Source organism: Anabrus simplex, chromosome 14, assembly GCF_040414725.1.
Source record: "Anabrus simplex isolate iqAnaSimp1 chromosome 14, ASM4041472v1, whole genome shotgun sequence".
NCBI lineage: Eukaryota > Metazoa > Arthropoda > Insecta > Orthoptera > Tettigoniidae > Anabrus > Anabrus simplex.
Genome location: NC_090278.1, coordinates 6,695,457 through 6,717,790, shown reverse-complemented (window position 1 = coordinate 6,717,790; position 22,334 = coordinate 6,695,457). Strand labels below are relative to the sequence as shown.

The window sequence follows — 22,334 nt, the reverse complement described above, 5'->3', positions numbered from 1 at the left end:
CGCGAACCGAAGTAGCCGAGGGTTCTTTTGTTTGTTGTCGGTTAATAGCAATAACATTAATAAAAGGCAATTTTGTTCGTTAAAGATCGGGGAAGCGTTCTTTAACTGTGTTAATTACAAAGCTTTATAGGCCTAGCTATCGTTTAGAAATGTAATATTAAGTAAGTGGAATTCAACCTAATCCTCATTCATGAAATAATCTGTATTTAGTTCGAAGTGGACGCTAAGCAACGAGGTTTGTGTTCAGTACAACAAGGATGCTGTCAGAAAATGGGGACAGTCATGGAAGCCGACCTTTCTAATGAGCAAGTTGTAAGTATATATTGTCTATTTCCTACATGATTCACATTTAAAACAGTGAAGAATTGTAAAAGGAGAGGTAGATTTTGTATTTTCTACATCTGATACTACAGCATATGCGATGTACATGGAAGAAAATCGATTTATTTCGAGTATGTGTATGACGTATTACTTATTTTTTTTTCTTGAAACAGCAATGCATAACCCAAAGTTTTGGGTCATTTTATTCGTTAAAGGGTTAAAGTAACAAAAATAGCTTTGTTTCTCACAGTTGTGAACATCGAACCTCACAGGAGTTAATATGTAATGTCAAAACACATCCTGACAGAATTGTAAGTAGGTCGAGGACCCACTTCCAAGCCAAGGCTACTGATAGTTCCAAAATATTGTTCACGAAATTTTGAAATTGTTTTCTGCATAATATAATGCCATTTGAAAGTTTCTAAAAGCGAAGCATGCTGAAAGAAATCTTCGGACATCGTGAAATGTGCTTGAAGCAATTGATAGTAAGTACTGTGCAGGTGTCTTTGTAACAAACATATTCAACCACAACATATTAAGACCTGGACCTGGTAAGTCACAACAAATTGTTGCAGAAAAGAGCCACTGCTTCACGCTTTATCCCATAATCCCATCGATTTGACGGGTTTCTACTTTGCTTAGGTTGATCAGCTGATCTTGTTGCCAGGGTTGCTAGATCATAGGTCACAGCCGACTATATAGATCTCTCACTGTGCTCTTTATACCGGTTTTGACAATCACTTGTCAAGCGTTGAATAATGCTGTAATTGGAATGTTTCTCCAAAATGCCAGTGGGGTGCTGGTCACCTATGACACTGTGAATCTGTGTAATGTAATGATCGTATTTCCTGTTTGATATGTATTGTTTTGTTGTCGCATGTGTTGCTAATGGGTTCATAATAAGATATTTGGTTGTTTGTTATTGAGAGTTGATAGTTATGCACTAGGTCTAATTGATTTGTTTTTTTATTTTTAAATAGTGTTCATAAATCTTCAAATACGTTATATTGCTGTGCACTTTTTTTACTTCAAGCAGAGAGAAGGTAAATGGCCCTATCATTTCACAAATTTCATGCATGTTTTTATGGCCTGATGCCCCCTCTGACCCCAACTTCTGTTGAGGCACTAATGAAGATGAAATGAATGATATTGAATTACATTGGGTAAGGAAGTGGATGGATTGGGGTGTGGCCTATGAATAGGAACTCCCAGCATTTGCCTGGGATGACAAAGTACCCAAGAGAACGAAATTAACATTATATAAGCAGTATTTCATACTAATTGTAACATAGGACTAGAAACACTGATAACTAATAAGAGACAAGATAGTCTCTAGGTTGGAATCGCCCCTTTTCCAACCCGCGGCTTGTCCAGGCTACATAGAGCAAAGTAATGTGTTGGTTCCAGCACCCTGCAGTGAGCCTTCACCTCAATCACCTGCCTCACTTCACCCGAACCACCGTATCACCCATGTGGAAGAACCATGGATACCTCTCTAGCATGTGTGGGCAAGGCCTCCACTTCCTAGCCTTGACTTGGGCTAGTAATAATTTTCAAGTGCATTAGGAACAACGCAACTCCACTGACATATGTCAATTATTTTTGTCATTTTCTGCATTCCTGTAGTTTTTCTATATAATATACTCACTTTAAAAACAGACTAAAGAATGTGCCTTGTATATAGTATATTGTGTCTACTTACTGCCGTAGCACTCACATTAACCACAGGTCCTTTACGAATCCACCTAGCAACCCGAGTGGACCCGTCTCAATACCCACAGCATTGCAGATTGACTTTGGGATGTATAACAGAAAGATTGCCATGACAACGTCCCAGACTGCCATCAGTATGTATATAACTGTATTTCACTTAGTGCAATCCATAGAAGCTGTGGAATATTCAGCTGTCTGGCACGAGCTGCAACAATATCTGAATATGTAAGCAGGGTTTTCTGCCATGGTTGACTGCATTTCAGCCTATTTATCATTGCTGCCAATGTTAGTATCTCAATTTTTTTTTAAAAATTTTTTATGTGCTTTACATCGCACCGACACAGATAGGTCTTATGGCGACGATGGGGCAGGGAATGGCTAGGAGTGGGAAGGAAGCGGCCGTGGCCTTAATTAAGGCACAGCCCCAGCATTTGCCTGGTGTGAAAATGGGAAACCACGGAAAACCATCTTCAGGGCTGCCGACAGTGGGGTTCGAACCCACAATCTCCCGAATACTGGATACTGGCCGCAATTAAGCGACTGCAGCTATCGAGCTCGGTAGTATCTCAATTTTACGCTAAAATACAATGAATCAAAGGCACATTCACTAGTATGTTTTCATCACAAGAGTTGTGGCTACTGTTCCAACAACTGTAATAGAATGCTTGTTATAAATTTGAATGTGCAGTGTATGAAGTATTCTTTTATAGTTAAAATGAATGTCTGTCATTATAATGTGAATTGTGGCCATGTGGCGGAATAGGTAATTATAAGTGAAGTGTGAATAAAATAAGCTTTTTTGAAGTGCATAGACTGGCACAGTTGTAAGTGTGAGCTCTTGGTGCTTGTGTAGTTACTGTGTGAAGTGTAACAGAATTATTGCCATACGTTTGAAGAGGAAGTCCATTTGAATTTCACAGTTGTTATAAACTTAAATGCATAGCATGAGAGATCATACTTCTGTATTTAAATTGTTTCTTATAGGATGAGAAGATAGTATTCTCTCTAACATGGAACCCTCTAGGAAAACACGTGAACCTGCGCTTGTACTCACAGAGACCTATTAATATTTGTAAACGTTTATCAAGAACATGTTCTATAATCCGTTGAAGAAGAAGAAGAGAACAGATTGTAATAGACTCCATTTTGACAGGACAGACATCATATATCAACACAGTTCTAGGTATTTTCAAACACTGTGGTACAACAGACCTTGCTAGCATTGTGGATGCAGTTAGTGCTATTAACTGATAATGAGGGCCAGAATTTTGGATGACCTAAAAATGTTTAAAAAATTATCTATAAACTGTCTGCATAAAGCCAGTAAAATGATCCAAAAACTTTTTAAAAATGACATAAATTTTAAATAAATACTTACGATCAATTTACTAATCAACTTGGTATAGCCTATATTTATGTTATAGACGTTGAAACAAGCTTTTGAGCTTTTGCCATGTCAAAAAAACAAGGTGAAATTCTCTACATTTTGCAGAGAACTTTGCTCCGCGTCTTAAGAAGAAAATCTCGACTGTTCATGAGGAAGACTTCTCCAATTGGAGGTGTCTCTCCTGGACTGTGGACATTTCCAAGAACCAAGTGGTGAACAAAGTTTCTTTAGTCCCCAGATTGACAAAGCGTTGTGAAAATTCTCCAGTCTCTGTATTCATCCTCATGTAAAGTTATGATAATAACCAATACTACACGCTTAAATGTTTTAAAATCCTCAAACATGTAAGAAAATTCTTCAAAAATTATAAAATAGTCCAATAAATTCCATAAAATGACCGAATAATGATGTATAATTTTAGAAAATGACCTAATGAATTCTTTTTTTTTTTTTTTGCTAGTGACTTTACGTCACACCGACACAGATAGGTCTTATGGCGACGGTGGGATAGGAAAGGCCTAGGAATTGGAAGGAAGCGGCCATGACCTTAATTAAGCTACAGCCCCTGCATTTGCCTCGTGTGAAAATGGGAAACCACGGAAAACCATCTTCAGGGCTGCCAACAGTGGGATTCAAACCCGCTATCTCCTGGATGCAAGCTCACAGCTGCGCGCCCCTTACCGCACAGCCAACTCGCCCAGTAATGTTTCTTAAGTGTTGGTTGTTTATTCCATAGTCTTTCAATCTTTTTAGTACTCCAATTACACTAATAATTTTTTTCCTTACATTTAAGATATGCTCATTCCAACTTAAGTTATTGTCTAAAGCCAGGCCTAAATATGAAAACTGCTTTACTCTTTCAATGGGCTCATTGCCAATTTTTACTACATTACAGGTTTATGAAATATCATGTATTTTGTTTTTGAGGTGCTTATAACTAGGTTATTGCTGTTCAGCCATGATGTTAGTATGTCCAGATCTTTTTGCATATACTCCATAATCATTTGTTCACAACTGCTGTCATAAAATATAAATATATCATCTGCAAACAGGAATATCTTACCAGTAAACTCAAGATAACCTATATCATTAATAAATATTAAAAACAGTAATGGTCCCAGCACTGACCCTTGTGGGATACCATGTTTAACATTGTAGATGGGCCCTTTAGTTTCATTGATATTAACATATTGCTTCCTATCAGTTAAGTAATTTTTAAACCACTCAAAGGCTATTCCTCTAATTCCTGCATTTGCTAGTTTATTAAGTAGTAGGATATGGTTAACTGTCTCAAATGCCTTTGCAAGATCTATGAAAATTCCGATTAACGAAAGAATCACAATTATAGAATAGTAGGTATTTCTTCATTTAAGATTTTAAAGCTCTCAAGTGGGTACATCTTCAGAGAGTGCATTGTACAGAACTTCATCAAAGTTTATAATTTTCATGTTCCATATTGTTGACAGTATAATTATTTTAGGCAAATGAGTTAATCCACCTAATCAATATGATATAAAATTAGTACTTCAGTTTATTTAAATCTTGGTACTAGATTTGGCCTATTGATATTAGGCCATTATCAGCCATAAGGTCTTGAAACACTTGAAACACTAATTGGCCATACATATAACAAAAATAAATAGTGTAATAGTTGAAAATTGTTATCATCCATCCACTAAAATAAATCACTCTCTTGTGGATATAACACAATGCTAAAATTGTTGGTATACGTCAATAAATATAAATCACTGTCTTGAAAGCATATAAATAATTTCTTGAATACTTGTATAAAATTAAAAGCAATTGGTGAAAAATTAAATTAGAATAGATCAATGTTAAATTAGATTTTAGTTTGATTAATCAATTCATTTTATAAATGCATTCAACAAATGATATATCTTCAAGACAGTGATTTATATTTATTGAAGTATACCAACAGATCATAAGAATTTTCAAGTGTTGTTTTATCCTCAAGACAGTGACTTATTTTGGTGGATATTGAATATTGAATCAGAACAATTTTCAACTATTACGCTATGTATTTTCATTAGATATGTTTGGCCAATTAGATTTTTAAGTGTTTTAAGATGCTATGGCTTATGAAGGCCTGATATCAATAGGCCGAAACTTGTACCACGATTTAAATAAATTGAAGTACTAATTTTATACATTGAAGAAAATGGAAATTGCAACACCCAGAAGGAGTGGTGCTACATTGCTGCAATTGAACATGCAGGACGAGTGTTTGGTTGTGCTTCGATGATTACATTTTCAGGTCCCTCTGACCACAATTTTGGACTATAATCAATACAGGATGTGTCCACCACGAGCTGCAATGCATTGATGAATTCGTCGAGGCATGGAGTCAATAAGGCCCTGGATCGCTTCCTGAGGAATTGTGGCCTATGCTTGCTGCACTGCACGGGTCAGTTCCAGAGTTGTGGGTGGCTGAGGACGGTTGGCCAGTTGTCGACCCATCCCCACACATGCTCAATAGGACTGAGGTCCAGGGATCTGGCGGGCCATTCTAAGGTTGTGATGTCGTGGAGACCTTCTCTGGAGATGCGTGCAGTGTGAACCCGGGCATTGTCCTACTGTAACATCTCTTTAGCAATGTTCGCCATCATAGGGACAACCACTGAATTGAGTACCCTATCAGCGTACTGTCGAGCAGTCATAGTGCCCTAAACAAGCACTAATTGTGATTTCATATTAAAGCCAATAGCTCCCCAGACCGTAATGCTTGGTGTTGGCCCTGTGTGCCTCTTGACAATAATATCTGGGTGGCCCCTCTCCCTGGTACGTCGGCGCACACGATTCTGGTGATCACTGCGGGCAAGACAGAAGCGCGATTCATCACTAAAGATGACCCTATGCCATTCGTCGACCCACGTCGGTCTTTCTCGACACCAGGCCAGCCTTACACGTCGCTGTTGTGGGGTCAATGGAGCACCTTCTGCAGCGACACGGGCTTGTAAGCCAGCTGCACGCAGGCGATTACCAACTGTTTGTTGTGTAACGTGGAGTGCCACAGCTCCTCGAATTTGCGCTGCTGTTGTATGGGGTTCCATCCGGGCCATCCAGATGATGCGGCGATCCTCTCTCACAGTTGTCTGTCGTGCTGGGCCTGTGCCAGGTCTACGAGTGTGGGTACCTTCATTTGACCAATCCTGCCATACACGTTGTACTGTAGATGCCTGTCGGCCAACGTGTGGAGTGACAGTCTTTAGCGATAATCCAGCCTCACCCAGCCCAATTATCCGAGCCCTCTCAAATGGTGACAGTTTTTGATAGCATTCTCTTCTCTGTCGTCGAGGCATGTTTGACGAGGAACACTTCACTGCACAGGCTGCAAGTCAACTATGCTACACCAGAGTCCGTATACTGGAGTTGATTCCTCCACAACCAATCATGTGGGAAGACCTGTAGCAACAATCCAATGGGTCTGAAACTATGATTGTTTACATACCTACATGGTATCGTTCCATATCTTGAAAATCGACACAAATGACCAATGCCTTCATGGTGTTGCAATTTCCATTTTCTTAGGTGTATTGCATTGATTAGGTGAATTACCTCATTTGTGTACAATAATTGTACAGAGCTGTCAAAAAGTGTCAGAATAAATTGATGCCATAGTTGTGGGAGTAAGTAATAGTACAATGGATTTTATTGGAATTGATTGTGTCGTAACTGTATATATCTGAATTCACTCTACCTGCCAGGTTAAAGTGACTTAAGTTGTGTTTATTTCTGAACGTCATTGCAGTTGACTTTACTCTGTTAACAATATTCATGATCCAGTGTGGAATTAACATACAAAATATAATTGGTGCCATATTGTAATCATAAAACAGCCTTTTGTCTGTCTTGAAAAGTAAACAAAATTGACAGAGTTCCTTCTTCTGCTGACTGGTTCAGTTTAATAATTTGATGTTCTGCATCACTAATGATTTTTTTTATTTTTTCAGCTGTCTCCATCATCTAGCAATATGGAGGAGACATTGACAGTGAAAGTGGAGCCCGATTGGGTTCAGGTGCCTGACTCTCCATCTGTGGTGAGTGTATAGTTCCCATTGATTTAAAAATATATTGCTTGCAAAAATGCAGTAAATCATTTTCATAAGTTTCATTTTTCCAGCTCCAGCCAGGTCGGGATGTTAATGGCACCTTTTTTTCTTCTTCGTCTATCCAATTACCCCCACTGTTCCTCTAGTGTAATCCAGGCTGGGTTCCTTCTTATTATCCTGTTCTTGATCGAGTCCAATCGTCTTAATCTGGGTCTGCCTCTTGTTGTTCTACCGTCCATCGCAGCCTCTCTCATCTACTCTCGTATTCTTCCTTCTTATCCTTCTAGAATATCCAAACTATCTCAGCCATGGTGTCTCCTGTATCCTTTTTTGTCATTCCTGTTGTGCTACTTAAAAGTTTCATCTCACTGGTCTGGATTTGACTTACTTTCCTGTAATTTGTTAAGAAAGAAGCAAAACCTTCCAGTGTCAAATGAGTTACATGTAACATAAAAGCTTTTCAGTCCGTTGAATGCACAAGTTCAGAATAAATATCACACTGTAACACACTTGTGAAAAACACACTATTAAAATTTGAATTAAAAACACACTATTAAACAAAGAATAAACAAGAAATAAAAATACACGCTATTAAACAAGTGCCTGATTCTCCATCTGTGGTGAGTGTATAGTTCCCATTGCTTTAAAAAATACAGGGTGTGTCATAATTAATAGCGCAAATTGAAACAGCGGTAAGTACACAATACTAGAAGCAAAAACGTCTTAGTAAACATGGGTCCGCAAATGAGCTCTTTGCGAGATAATTTAGAATTTGTGGTCACTAGCCACCACTGACTTGACTGTATGTAAACATCATCCTAGTTACGAAAAGGTACCAATATGACATTAATTAAAGATATTAGATACTTTGGTAGAGGTGCAGTTGTTTTTAATGAACAAGAAAACAGTCCTACTTCATATGTTAGAATGATTGTACATGTACTTACTGGTAGTTAAAGGGATGCAGGCCTGTACTCATCGTTGTATTGAGTTTCAAATTCTTCCAAACATGCCTGGATCATTTTGAAATTCTTGATAAGAATTTGCAAGTCCCTGCTCCAATTCTTACACCATGTTAACCGTAGTGTTGTTTCTCATTAAATGTCTGGTTAGGAGTACATTTGGTTCATACATTTTACTCAATGGACGGAATTATATTCGGTTTCTGCGGCATCATTTTCGAGGATTGCTTGCATCCGGGTACAAGGACAACACCTTGAACATTTCCTTTAACTATGAGTAAGTACAGTCATTGTAACATGTAATTGTAACATACTAAGTAAGACTGTTGCCTTGTCCAGTAAAAACAACTGAACATGTTCCAAGCGCTTGGTGCCGAGTTCAAGGAATTCAAGAAACAGGCCAGCGAAGACATCTCCATGCTTAAAGGGGAGTTGAAAGCTCTTGAAGATCGGCTCCAAAAACAAGACAACGTGTTGGACGAGGCCGAACAGTACAGTCGCCGGAACTGCCTTTTATTGCATGGGGTCCCGGAACAGCCGTCCGAGGACGTCTACATTAAAATGCTGGACACACTGAAAAATAAACTTTCGGTTGAACTTTCAATTCTTGATGTGGATCGCTGCCACAGGCTAGGCCGCCGAAATAGAACGTCTGCTGAAGTGGTCTCACACGGAAATCGACCTATCATTATAAAGTTCCTACGATACCATGATCGTGATCGAGTGTGGCGTGCAAAGCGAGCTTTGAAGGGCAGTGGGCTCATGCTAACTGAGTCCCTCACAAGTGCGAGAAAACATATACTTAATCAGGCAAGGGATTTATGGGGACTGCAGAAATGCTGGACTCAAGATGGACGCATTTGTGTATTAAGAGAAGATGGAACCAAATTTCAAATATCCACGATGGCACAGTTAAAAAACATTGCAGGGAGTAGGATGAACTCGTGAAATTAAGAGAAAGAAATTATGTGTGTAGTACCGATAATTAATTTATATTTGTGTGTGTGTGTGTGTGTGTATGTGTGTGCTTGTGAAAGTCAGTGAATCTACTCACCAGGTTGCTGGGGTAAGCTTATTTTACATCTTACTTAACTTTTGTTTTTCATACTGCTTATTTTCATATGATTGTTGACCAGTATAACGGTAATACTATTGACCTGCATTCCTCTCCACAGCCCTCACCCTCCCCTTCTCTTTCGTCCCTACCACCTTCAACAGGACTTGTGTTGCAAGAGCAGCTCAGTAGCCACCCGCGATCGTTACATTGTTGTCACCTAAATGGCCAGTCATTATTAGCTCATATAGAAGAGGTTCAGGCTATTTTTGAAGTGAACAATGTACATATTATTGGAATCAGTGAAAGCTGGATGCGTACAGACATGCCGTCTTCGACAGCTAACCTTGACAGATACTCAATATTACGCCATGACCGCATTGACAAAATAGGCGGTGGACTTCTACTTTATTACAGAAATGACCTGAAATGTAAGATAATTTCCACTTCTGACCCACGACTTACACTGCGACCGGAATTTATGTTTGTAGAATTAGACTGCCATAAAAAGATATTGATAGGGATTGTATACAAGCCGCCTAAAATAAGACAGACTGATGATTTTGAAGAGGCATTAGCAAATCTTATCTCGGCATACGATGACATTATAATCATGGGCGACTTTAACACTGACCTTTTGAAGCAGACTAGTGACGCGAACAATCTACTGAATTTATTTATCGCTACAAACATGACAATTTTACCCCTCAACGCTACTAATCATGTTCATTACTCTGACCGCACAAGTCATACCTTAATTGATCTTCTTGTGACAAATCAACCTCAAAAAGTAATTAAGCACGGACAGATCCCTGGTCCTGGTATCTCTTCACATGACCTACTGTACGTGTGTTATTCTACTCGAACACCTAAGTACAAACCACGCTACATTACAATACGGGACTTACGACATATGGACCGGAATAAATTACGCTACGATGCATATAACTTGCCTTGGGATAGTATACGTAATTTTCAGAACATTAACTCTAAAGTAAACAAATTCAATTCACTGGTACTGGAAATATTTGACAAGCACGCACCAAAGAAACAGGTAAGAATCACCCGCCATTCTTCCGCTTGGCTAACGGCCGAGATAAGATCTGCTATGGCCAGTCGTGACAAACTGTACAGACAATACAGACAGACGCATGACACAGATGATTTCCAGCGATACAAGATTCTGAGAAACAGAACCAAGCAGTTAATTAGGAATGCTAAATATAAATACTTTCAGGAACTGATGAACAATAACAGCCCGAGACAAAAATGGAATAAAGGTAAAGCCGTAGAGCAACATGTGCCAAGCATATCGCTAGATGTTTTAAATGATCATTTCGCAAGACCAAGAATAGCCTCTACCTCCTTCCCAGAAAATTCACTACCCTTGTTACAAGAGCAGCCTGTGTATGAGCAATTTTCTTTTAGAAATGTCAGCTCGAATGAAGTTAAACGTGTGATATACGCTATAACATCTAATGCCACAGGTAATGATGACATTCCTATATCGCTTATTAAGGATATCTTGGGAGCTGTTCTGCCAATACTAACTCATATATTTAACTACTGCCTGACAAACGGAGTTTTCCCAGATGTTTGGAAAGATGCACTAATTAGACCCATCCCGAAGAGCTCCAAGTTGGATTCTCCTTCAGATTATCATCCAGTATCCATTCTACCACCCTTATCCAAGGTGCTTGAATGTCTAGTTCATACACAAGTTACTGAATACCTTACCAAGCATTCCCTCTTTAATCCCTTTCAATCCGGCTTCAGGAAAGGACATAGCACTGTGACAGTTTTACTGCGAGTGACAGATGATATCAGGCGTGCAATGGACCAATGGGACGTGACTGTATTGACATTATTAGATCTCAGTAGTGCCTTCGACACTGTTAATCCTCAGTTACTACTGCAGAAACTTTGAGAGCTAAATTTTAACAGTGTATCACTTCGTTTCTTTTTATCTTATCTTGAAAATCGCCGGCAACGTGTAACAGTTGGAAATTTGAGTTCAGGATGGCAAAGGAAGACCCTCGGCGTCCCTCAGGGGTCGGTTCTCGGACCACTGCTATTTATCATCCAAATTAATGATATATCAAAAGCTCTTAAATTCTGCAAATTGCAAGTGTACGCGGATGATATACAGATTTACTATCATTCAAAACCGAGTGATATTGATACTGCAATTACTAAAATAAATTCTGACCTTCAACATCTTAGTGACTATGCAAATAAAAACAGTTTATTAATGAATCCAAATAAGACTCAAGTTATTATTATCGGTACCAGTAAAAACCTTTATTCCCTCAAGCAACAGAACATCCCCCCAATAATTTTAAACAATACAATCATACCCTACTCTACTTCAGTGACCAACTTAGGAATTATCATGACTGAGACTCTAAACTGGACTCAACAGGTGATAAGCACATGCAATAAAGTACGTAAAAGCTTATATCCCCTGAAACGGTTCGCTAATATATTCTCTGTTCGACTTAAAGTACAAATAATTCGCTCTCTTATACTACCTATATTTGACTACTGTGACACTGTGTTGACTGGAATAACCTGGGACAGTAACAAGAAACTGGAGCCTGAACAGCTGCATAAGATATATCTTTAATCTGCGATATGATGCTCATATATCACCTTATTATAAGGAGCTGTCGTGGCTTCGAGTGCACCAGCGCCGTGAAGTTCACATGCTATCGCTTCTGCACAAAGTTCTTTCCACTAATACTCCCGACTATTTGTCTTCATCTTTTTCTTACCTCTCGTCCTATCATGAACACAATACAAGATCTGGTTCCTCTCTTGCCATACCTATAAACTGCACTGCTGTGTACAACCGCTCCTTCATAATCTCTGTGTCTAGGTCATGGAATTCGCTACCTGCGAACATTAGAGAAAATCCTTCTCATCGCAAGTTCAAAGTGGCTTGCCGGGAGCATTTGCTGGGTAGATCCCGCTGACTTGCTGGATAATTGTTGAGTGAATGAAGGAATGAATGGGATGAATGAATGGATTACTGCAGTTACATAATTTAAGTGTACGTTATTTTGTGTATTTTAAAATTAAGGATTCTTTCATTATGATTATTATTATTATTATTATTATTATTATTATTATTATTATTATTATTATTGCTATTAGTATTATTTGTTTTATTTGTATTCGAAATTATAAGTTATGTATATGTATACTCATCTAGTGGTTAGGTGTAAGAGAGGGCCTTGAGCCCTAACTTCGCCACCAATAAAGGCATTATCTATCTATCTATCTATCTAATAACTTTTCTTAATGTCATATTGGTACTTTTTCCTAATTAAGATGATGTTTACACACTATCAAGTCAGTGATGGCTGGTAACCACAAATTCTAAATTATCTCGCAAACGGCTCCTTTGCGGACCCATGTTTACTAAGTCTCTTTTCAGGCATTTTATTGTAATGGTTGTTACAGTTGAACAGCTAAAAAAGACAAATTTGGAGAATGAAATAACAATTGATCAAAATTTCATCAGCGATTAGGGGTGCACGGCTGTGAGCTTGCATCCAGAAGATAGTGGGTTCGAATACCACTGTCCACAGCCCTGAAGATGGTTTTCCGTGGTTTCCCATTTTCACACCAGGCAAGTGCTGGGGCTGTACCTTAATTAAGACCACGGCTGCTTCCTTCCAACTCCTAGGCCTTTCCTATCCCATAAGACCTACCTGTGTCGTGCGACATGCAGCCACTAGCAAAAAAAAAATTCATCAATTGCCAAAGATAGCTCTTACTTTTGTATGTACTATGGGCTATTATTTTCTGAAATAAAACTTTTCCCAGTATTTTAAATACCGGTATTTAAAAAACATACTGTAACGGGTGTTACACAAGTGCAACCTACGTGTTGAGTTGGATGGTGAAAACCAATAAACTCTGTGAGATGACAGCTAATAGAAACTAGTATATTTTATTGCAGACCCAAGAAACTATGGAAAAACTAAACGTATGATTTAAAAAAGGACATTCAGTGTTTTTCTTGTTATTTTACTATTTTGAATATAATGGGTGTTACAGGAATTGTAACGGGTGTTACACATTTGACAGAAAACAACATAACTGAGCAAAATTGGCAAAATGCTTATCATATTAAAGGAGATACCTCTTAAGTGAGTATGATGTCTTTAGACGTTTTCGCCCTGGGCTTCTGCAGTGGGTATGATGGCATTAGTCGATCCTAAAGTTTATCTCGTATTTATCTTGAGGGTGATGGCATATGGCGTTGCTATGGAATCTATCACATTAGTTGATATGTTTTCCACGAAATCATGCTGTGTATTGTTTTTTAGAGCTGTCACAGCTTCGCAAAATATATTTGTTTTGGCGCTTTGCATGAAGTTCCCGCGCAGGCATTTATGTCACAAAGCATGGTTTCCAAATGTAAAATAGATCAACTTGTTTGTGCGGGTATTTCGACAGTTTTAGAGCGGAAAGTGTTGATGAGGTATCTTCTTTATCTGATGATGAGTGGATTCATATTGATGAAGAGGACAGTGAAAGTGATCCTGAGTGAAAGTGAAGTTGTTCCAGACGAACCAAGTGATGCAGACTACGTAAATAATGTTAGTAACCAATTTGGATTCATAACAATGTAAATAATGTAGATAATGTTAGTATTAAGAATTTCATACTTAGGTTCCGTATTGTATCAAGATTTACATCAAAGAAAGGATGATAAGTTCCAACTTTTCAATACTATATATTGTGTGAAAGTTTTACATTTCTGTTAAAACATCACAATTTTTGTATATTTGGTACCAGTTTCGACAGATTCTCTGTCATCATCAGCCAAGAACAATTATACAAAGACAGGTTACATTGATCATGACTCTTATGTTAAGATTACAATAGTAGTTATATACATGATATGGTTAAAATAGTATTTACATATATAGACTGGAGATCAGTAAGATAAAAAAGTCGTATTTCTATAGGTGTACACCTTAATATTTCTAATTAAAAGAATTAACTTGTTAAAAGAAATTCTGTTCTTGTAATATAAAATTGTAGTAGTGTGTAATTATTGGCTTAAGTCTATAATATTTTAACTGATGACCGGCCGGTTCATTTTTGAAGGCATGTAGCCATGTTTGACACATTGAAAAAGTGAACAAACATTTAGTCATGCGTCGTTCCGCATAAAATATGCACAATAAAATTATATACAAATTCGAATGGGGCTTCAACTTGGACTTGAGAAAGAAGATTTATATTAAAATGTTCAATGCAAACAAAACTAGATGCATTAATTTGTCCTGCATGTTGATGTTGACAGTCAAATTGTCCATTGAAAGTTCTATATATTGGCTTGTACTTGGTATGTTTGTTTATGTTGTATTGAGAGATGGATTGAACATAGTAACTGAGCCTGAGTGATTCATCTCCAAATAAGTAACACTGTATTAAACTGTGAAAATGTGGTTTAGACCCCTATTCCATGATTTCTAGATGAGAAATGGCTTTTTTACTACATTAATAAGGTTAAGTTGTGATCATTCAGTTTTCAAGTGGTCTTTAAGCATTCTGATTTATTTCAAAATATATATTTTTCATTTTCTCATTATTCAGACATTTTTTTTTCTGTTTCCTGAACATTTTAGTTTTGTGGCATAGACCCTTATTCCGGGGGGGGCCTTCAATTGTTTCCATAGTATTAGGGCAGCTATCCTAAGTGGATTTTCTCTATCGATTTCAACGATTAAGTTTTAACAATTAATTTTAAGTCTGTAATTGGAATATCTTTTTCCTCATGGATTTGATTTAAATTGTCAATTTCTTTAAATTGAACTGCATCGCTTGGACTTGGGTTATCCTTAATTTATATCCACTTTATCTTTTACCTTATTGGTGTGAAAATTTATTCTATAATTGATCAGATAGTATTTTTCCTCTTAATTACAACATCCAGTAAAATCTGTTCTATTCCTATTTTATTTTGTTTGAGATTTGGGCAAATTAACAATTTTTCAGGTAGCAGGTAGGGACCCTCTTCGGAGGCAGCCCTACCCAGGGAGTGGCGCCCCTGCCTATGTGAGTCCCAGAGCACACTGACCCGGTGTGTAACATCTGGTATGGGTCCCAGCTCATGGTTACGAGTGAAGACCTCAACGGCATCTACGGCGGAGAAGGTGGACTTCGGTACGGCGGAGATGGCGGAAGGGGCATACCCGTAGCGTCTGTACTCCAGAGGAGCGGCTACGAAAGGCGTCTGTCTCCATGTTAGGGGCGGCCTAATTTTGAACCTGGCAGTAGGTATAAAATGCCTTTGGGTGTGGCGAGCTCATCGTAACAATAGCCTATATGGACAAAGCAGATATGGTGCCTCGGAAAAGGTTAGGGCGTCCCCTGCTAAAAGCGACGCGCAGCTCTTCAGGTGCTGGGGGAACTGTGAAAAATGGGCAACCAGCACCAAACTACATCAAAATTGCAACAGTTAATGTACTGACACTGACAGGAAAAACAGAAGAACTGGTTGACTTCATGATAGAAAAAGATATAGCCATACTTGGACTGTGCGAGACCAAGAAGAGGGGTACAGGGGAGATCCCTCTGAGAGAAGGATACAGGCTGTATTACAGCGGAGGACCTGAAGCAAAAAATGGAGTGGCCATCATACTTAGAAGAGAAATCCAAGAATATCTGGAATGTACAAAGTACGTCAGCGATAGGATGATGATGATGAGACTCCAGTTTGAAAATGGTGTGAAAGATCTATTTCAGTTGTATGCCCCACAAACTGGTTGCATAGATGAACATATAGAGGACTTCTTAGAGGAAGTGGAGAGACAGATAGAAGATAAGGAAGTACTATTGATGGGAGATCTAAATGCATAAGTTGGAATGGAAAGACAAGGAAAGGAAGATGTTGTAGGGCCCTTTGGATATGGAAATGTAAATCCAGAAGGTGAGTTGTTGGTGGATTTTTGCATGAGGAATCAAATGATTGTTGGAAACACCTGGTTTAGGAAGAAGAACAGTCAGAAGATTACAAGGTATGGCTGGGGAGACAGACGAACAAAGACCATGATTGATTATATAATCATAGAGAAAGAACACCGGAAGAACCTTGTAGATGTAACAGCCATGCCTTAAGAAGCCTGTGGTGGAGACTTCGAGCATTAATACTATAGAGTGCGCTTAGCGCCACCTCGTCCATGTTGCGGCTTGAAGCCAACATCTCGGTCAGCTGACTGGGGGGTAGTTCGAAGCAGAGTCCGAGAGGATATAAGGAAATTGTCAAACAGTGACATTCGAAAAGGCGGCGAAATCGGAATATGAGATGTACCCTGCTTAGCTGATGTGGTTAAGCGTGATTTACAATAAAAACCGTGGTCATAAATGCGTAATTACGACGAAAATGTTTAAAACCAAAAGAGACCTATGATATGATACACCCTCATTATGATCGTATTTTTTGCAAGTATTGCATCTCCGTGAGTAACACTAATTGTTTAATGTTAATTATTTATTATAATGTAAGAGACAAGTATTTTTTCCAATTACCGCATCATATTGGGATTAATAGCTGAAAGGTAACCTCTGAAAGTTGTCCGTAAGGAATTGTAGCTTAATTTTAAATATTAATGCGACTGACATCTACAATAAACAGATTTACTGGCACGTAAAAGAACTCCTGCGGGACTAAATTCCGGCACCTCGGCGTCTCCGAAGACCTTAAAAAGTAGTTAATGGGACGTAAAACAAATAACATTATTATTACTACAATAAACACTTCATAACTTCCACAAACAACTTTAAAATACTGTATTTACCGTGCTTGGCGTACTTTTGACTCAAATAGGCCTACTTCAAACCAATGCCCAACAACACAAGATGCAAAGAGTGACACATAGCCTACAGGACCATTATGGAAAGAAAAGAACACAAGTATCATACTTCAGTGAACCATACACCACCAACAGATGACAACAAAAATGAACTCTCCAGGGTAAAGGATAAACAGGCACCATGACAAGAAATATTCTCTTATCATAAGTTATAAAAATTCACAATACAGTAGTGTCAACTGCATATCAATTGGCACTGGTTGTAGTACCTATTTATGCCCATGAAGCAGGGATCTGTTATAGTATGCTGCTTCAACAAAATAATAATAATAATAATAATAAAGGGATACATAAAATGCTACACAGGTAAAATTTCACTCCACTGCCACCTACTAAATTAAGCTTAGTTTAAAGCCCAACATAAACTAATGTACATGCCACATTTGAAGTCCTAGGCCTAAAAATAGAGGTCACATCTGAAGAAAAGAAAACATCCTGCAGCATTCATTAATGTTGTTCCCAAAGTACAGAAACAAGACATGCCAATAAAAAAGTAATTTAAAAATGACTTTCTATAAAAATCAACCTGACTCATAGACAGAATGATTAGAGGGAATATGCCTAAAAGTTGAACTCATATAAATCAGTGAAACTAGCATACCACACCAGCATCCTCTTACATAAGCAACTTGAGTCTATATAAATATTCCAGTCACAGGAAGCATAGAAATCCTCATATAGGCCTACACACTCTAACACGTTTATGTAGCAAATGCAATAATTATATTATAAAGCCCTCATACTGTGGATATTCTCTGCTTTCAATGGTTACTGCCATCCCTTTGAACAAAGATTACGGCTGTTCAAGATATCAAATATGTTGCTCATGAGCCTAACAAATTTTACAGTCCTCTCACACCCTTGAAACTGAGGAAGATTTAAGTCTCTGTCACAATATGTCATTCACTTGCAACACTTTCGCTGAATGTTTGTGTGGCGAGCTTAACTTTTCATGGGTTCCTTCTCCCAGTGAATGTGCCTCTTGGTGAGTTTTGTTCCTAGATGAAGGCCCTCGATACTCTGAAGTTTCTCTTACTCTTCTATGTACCTCCAATCTATGACATTATTACCCCTGGCAAAAGTTCTCTTAGCTCCTGAAGTATTCCTCACTAATTTCATAGCATGGCAAGCATCTAGAAGAATAAACACTTTAGAATCATTTGAGGGATTTTCAAAGCAGTTCACCATATTATTTTCATCAAAAGAAGCTCCCAGACAACGGGCCATGGATAAATTAGAAGCAGCGCCATCAAAGGTAAGTGACACTACAATTACATTTAGGTCATTTAAAAATTTAAGGCACTCAATCACTAGGTTTGCTCTCTCCGAGCCACATAAACCGTTAATCAAAAAATAACCCACTGGAATTTTCCAGTGTCCATTTAGTGAGACCACCATAAACACTAAAGCCTTCTGGTAAATCCTGATCCTCGATTTCAGTACCACAATTCATATAAACAAGAAATTGTTTTCCATCAAATTCAATGTGCTTCCGGATGCACATTTCATCCATCATCAGTGCACACACTAGGGGCTTTCCATTGATAGCCATCTCCTTCCCTTTCGAAATGAGAGCAGTTGTGGCCTCTGAACTGAAACCTGGCTTACCATCCACCAACTGATACCACCTCCGCAGTGTACTTGGATGGGGCAAACCTTAAGGAAATACATCCCTCAAGTAGCTGTATGCACGACTTGAATAGAAATTCAATGTAAGTGCAAAGCAGCGTAGTTCAGGATACTCTGCTCTTGTATCACCATCCTTTGTTACATCAGAAGTTGGGCAGCAGCAGGAGAAAGACATTTCTGGAACAATGGAAGTTGAAAGGTGCATTATGCTTTTTCATAAGTTAATTTATGGTATTACATTATTTTTGAAATATTTGTTTAACAGAGATTGTGATACAATAAAAACAAATTACAGACTTCTAAAGGCTCCAAATTTTATGTATGTATGTATGTATGTATGTATGTTTGTATGTATGTATGTATGTATGTATGTGTGTATGTATGTATGTATGTATGTATGTATGTCTGTTAGGTCATCAACCCAGAGACTGGTTGGATCCTCAAATAGCACCACCAAAGGCTAGCAGATATAGGGAAACCGAAAAAAATTACTTAAGCTGTTGTTTTCTTACCTCAAGCATGCAAGCGGCATCTTCAGTTATCATCATTTTCTCCTTCGGATGGTTTACTAAGGCTTTCCCATTCTGCAACTGATTAATAGCTCGCCGATACTTCTGCCTTTCCAATTTTAGCTTCTTATGGGATTTATGAATAACTTCCCTGGCAACCTGCTTGAAGGTCTGGGCTTTCCTTGGTGACTACCATTTCCTCAGTGTAATCACCAACATAAGATTTTCTGAACACCTTTGTTTTGGGAAGAGACTCATTCTCCTCTTCCTGAGGAACACTGAAAAAATATGAAAATTATAAGGGTCAACAACAAAAATGTCTTACCTATGTGTAATATAGTAACCTAATATGCTGCAATAGATGTTGCAGTTGAACAGTATGTTAAATGTCTTAAACACAAATATTTCACATAAGGATGACAGGACACATTCCTGCATAAAACTATGGAAAATAATTTTTAAAAATAAGAAAATCTGCTCACACACAACTTGTTGATGGAACAGGATCCACTTGAAGTTTCCTCTTCACAGGAGGTTTTCTCCTCTTCTCAGCTGGTAAAAGGTGGGGTGGAAAATTAAAAATTGTTGGTACTGCATTTGGCTTCAGTTTGACTTCTACACCAAATGTTTCATTATCAAAACATTCCGGTGAAAAATGCTTAGAGCATAATCTTGAATGCTTCTCAGGCAAGAAATTCTCTCTTACTAATGCAACTACCCATTTGATTTTTTCTTGTCTCATCAGCAGGAAAACTGAAATCAATAAAAGCACAGTATTCAAAATTGCTGTAATCGGGAAACTGGAACTGTAACCAATAAAATAAATTACATGTAATTGTACGTATTCTACAGACACCTGACAACAACTGTATGAAACCCCTTACATCATCATCATATTTACGTAAATATTTACTTACCCGTGAAAGGAAATACCAGATCCTTTTTTGAAGGTCTCCTTGCATCCATACGCTACGCAATAGTGCACCATCGCTTCATTAACAGTAGCTAAAAGTCACTTTTAAGTACGCTGATCACTATTCTCGCCTATAACACAATGTTCAAAACTCTCGCACTACCCACCAGTCAGCTGATTGAGATCCTTGCTTCAAGAATGTGACGTCATCAGCCATCTATTGGATATATGATCGAAGGGTGGAGATCATAGAGTTGTGATAGGAAAATTGAAAGTTGGAAAGATTGAAAAACCCCAATTAAGAAGAGAGAAAAGAATTAAAGTATGGAAGTTAAAGGAGAAAAGCATACAAGAAGAATTTCAAAGGGAAATATTACCCTTGGTACCCAGGACAGAGGTGGGGAATGTTGAAGAGGAATGGAAAAGATTTAAGGAAGCACTGGTTGGATGTGCAGAAAAGGTGTGTGGTAGAACATCAGGAAATGTGAAAGACAAAGAAACACACTGGTGGAATGATAGGGTAAAGATTAAAGTGAAGGAAAAGAAAATGGCATGGAAAGCATGGAAAACATCTAAGACTGAAGAAAGTAGAAGAAAATATGTGGAGGCAAAGAAATTGGCCAAGAAAGTAGTGGAGGAAGAAAAGAGGAAAGACTGGGCCTTATTCACACAGAAATTGAGAGATGATACGCAGGACAGCAAGAAATTACTGTATGGCATCTTAAGAAACAAAAAGAGAGATCAAGTAAACACCAGATTTGTGAAGGATGAAGGTGGCATAATTTTAACAAAGCCAGAAGAAATAAGAAATAGATGGAGAGAGAATTTTCAGAAGCTGCTGAACATAAGAACGGATGACAGTCATTCAATGGACGACCAGGAAAGGCAATTAGTTGACGAAGAAATGGATAAAGAAATTACAATGAATGAAATTGAAATGGCAGTAAGAAAGATGAAGAATGGAAAACTGCTGGGATAGATGAAATTTCAGTGGAGATGATAAAGGCAGCTGGAGCAGTAGGCCTGCAGTGGACATATCGGGTTCTCAGGAATGTGTGGGAGAATAAGGAGGTCCCTGAGGATTGGCAAAAAGGAATAATCATCCCAGTTTTCAAGAAAGGTGATAAGAAAGTTTTGAAGAACTACAGGGGAATTACTCTAATATCCCATGTTGCTAAGATAATGGAAAGGATACTGGAAAGTAGAATAAGGTTGAGGGTTGAGAAGCAGATACAGGAAAATCAGTTTGGTTTCAGAAGTGGAAGGTCAACAATAGAGCCCATTTTCATTATGAGACAACTAATGGAAAAGCATTGGGAGTACGGGAATGATATGGTGATGACATTCATTGATATTGAAAAGGCATATGACAGTGTCCCTAGGACGAAAGTTTGGGACAGTCTGGTGCAAAAAGGAATTGGACAGGGATTAATAAAAATGATCATGGCATTGTATAAGGAATGTTGTAGTTGCGTGCAAACACAAGTTGGCAGGACAAGTTGGTTCAAAATAACTAGTGGGCTGAGACAGGGAAGTGTTTTATCACCAATCTTGTTTACAATAGTAATGGATGACATCATGAGAACAGCAAAAGCAGCATATGGAGGAAGAGAAATGAACATGATGTTATTTGCAGATGATATTGTGATTTGGGCAGAAGACGACAGGAAGGTTCAAGAACAGTTGAATGTGGTGAATGGGAAGATTGAAGAATGTGGATTGAAAATAAGTGTAGAAAAGAGTAAAACTCTTGTTATGACTAGAGGGGAGAAAGAAGGGAAAGGTCAGATTAGACTTGCAGACAAGTCCCTGGAAGTAGTGGAAACGTTTAAATACCTGGGGAGTGAATTAATGGAGAATGCTCGACTGGATGCTGAGATT

At 38.2% G+C, this 22,334-nt stretch overlaps 1 protein-coding gene across 1 annotated transcript in view; it reads left to right on the top strand.

Moving 5' to 3' along the window:
* Positions 1 to 270: 270 nt before the first annotated feature.
* LOC136885289 (zinc finger protein 501) overlaps positions 271 to 22,334 on the top strand; it is a 52,194-nt gene continuing 30,130 nt past the window's right edge. The window contains exons 1-2 of the mRNA XM_067157797.2: positions 271 to 312; positions 7,393 to 7,479. Of these exons, the coding sequence (XP_067013898.2) occupies positions 271 to 312; positions 7,393 to 7,479 (129 nt within the window). The remainder of the gene's footprint in view (positions 313 to 7,392; positions 7,480 to 22,334) is intronic.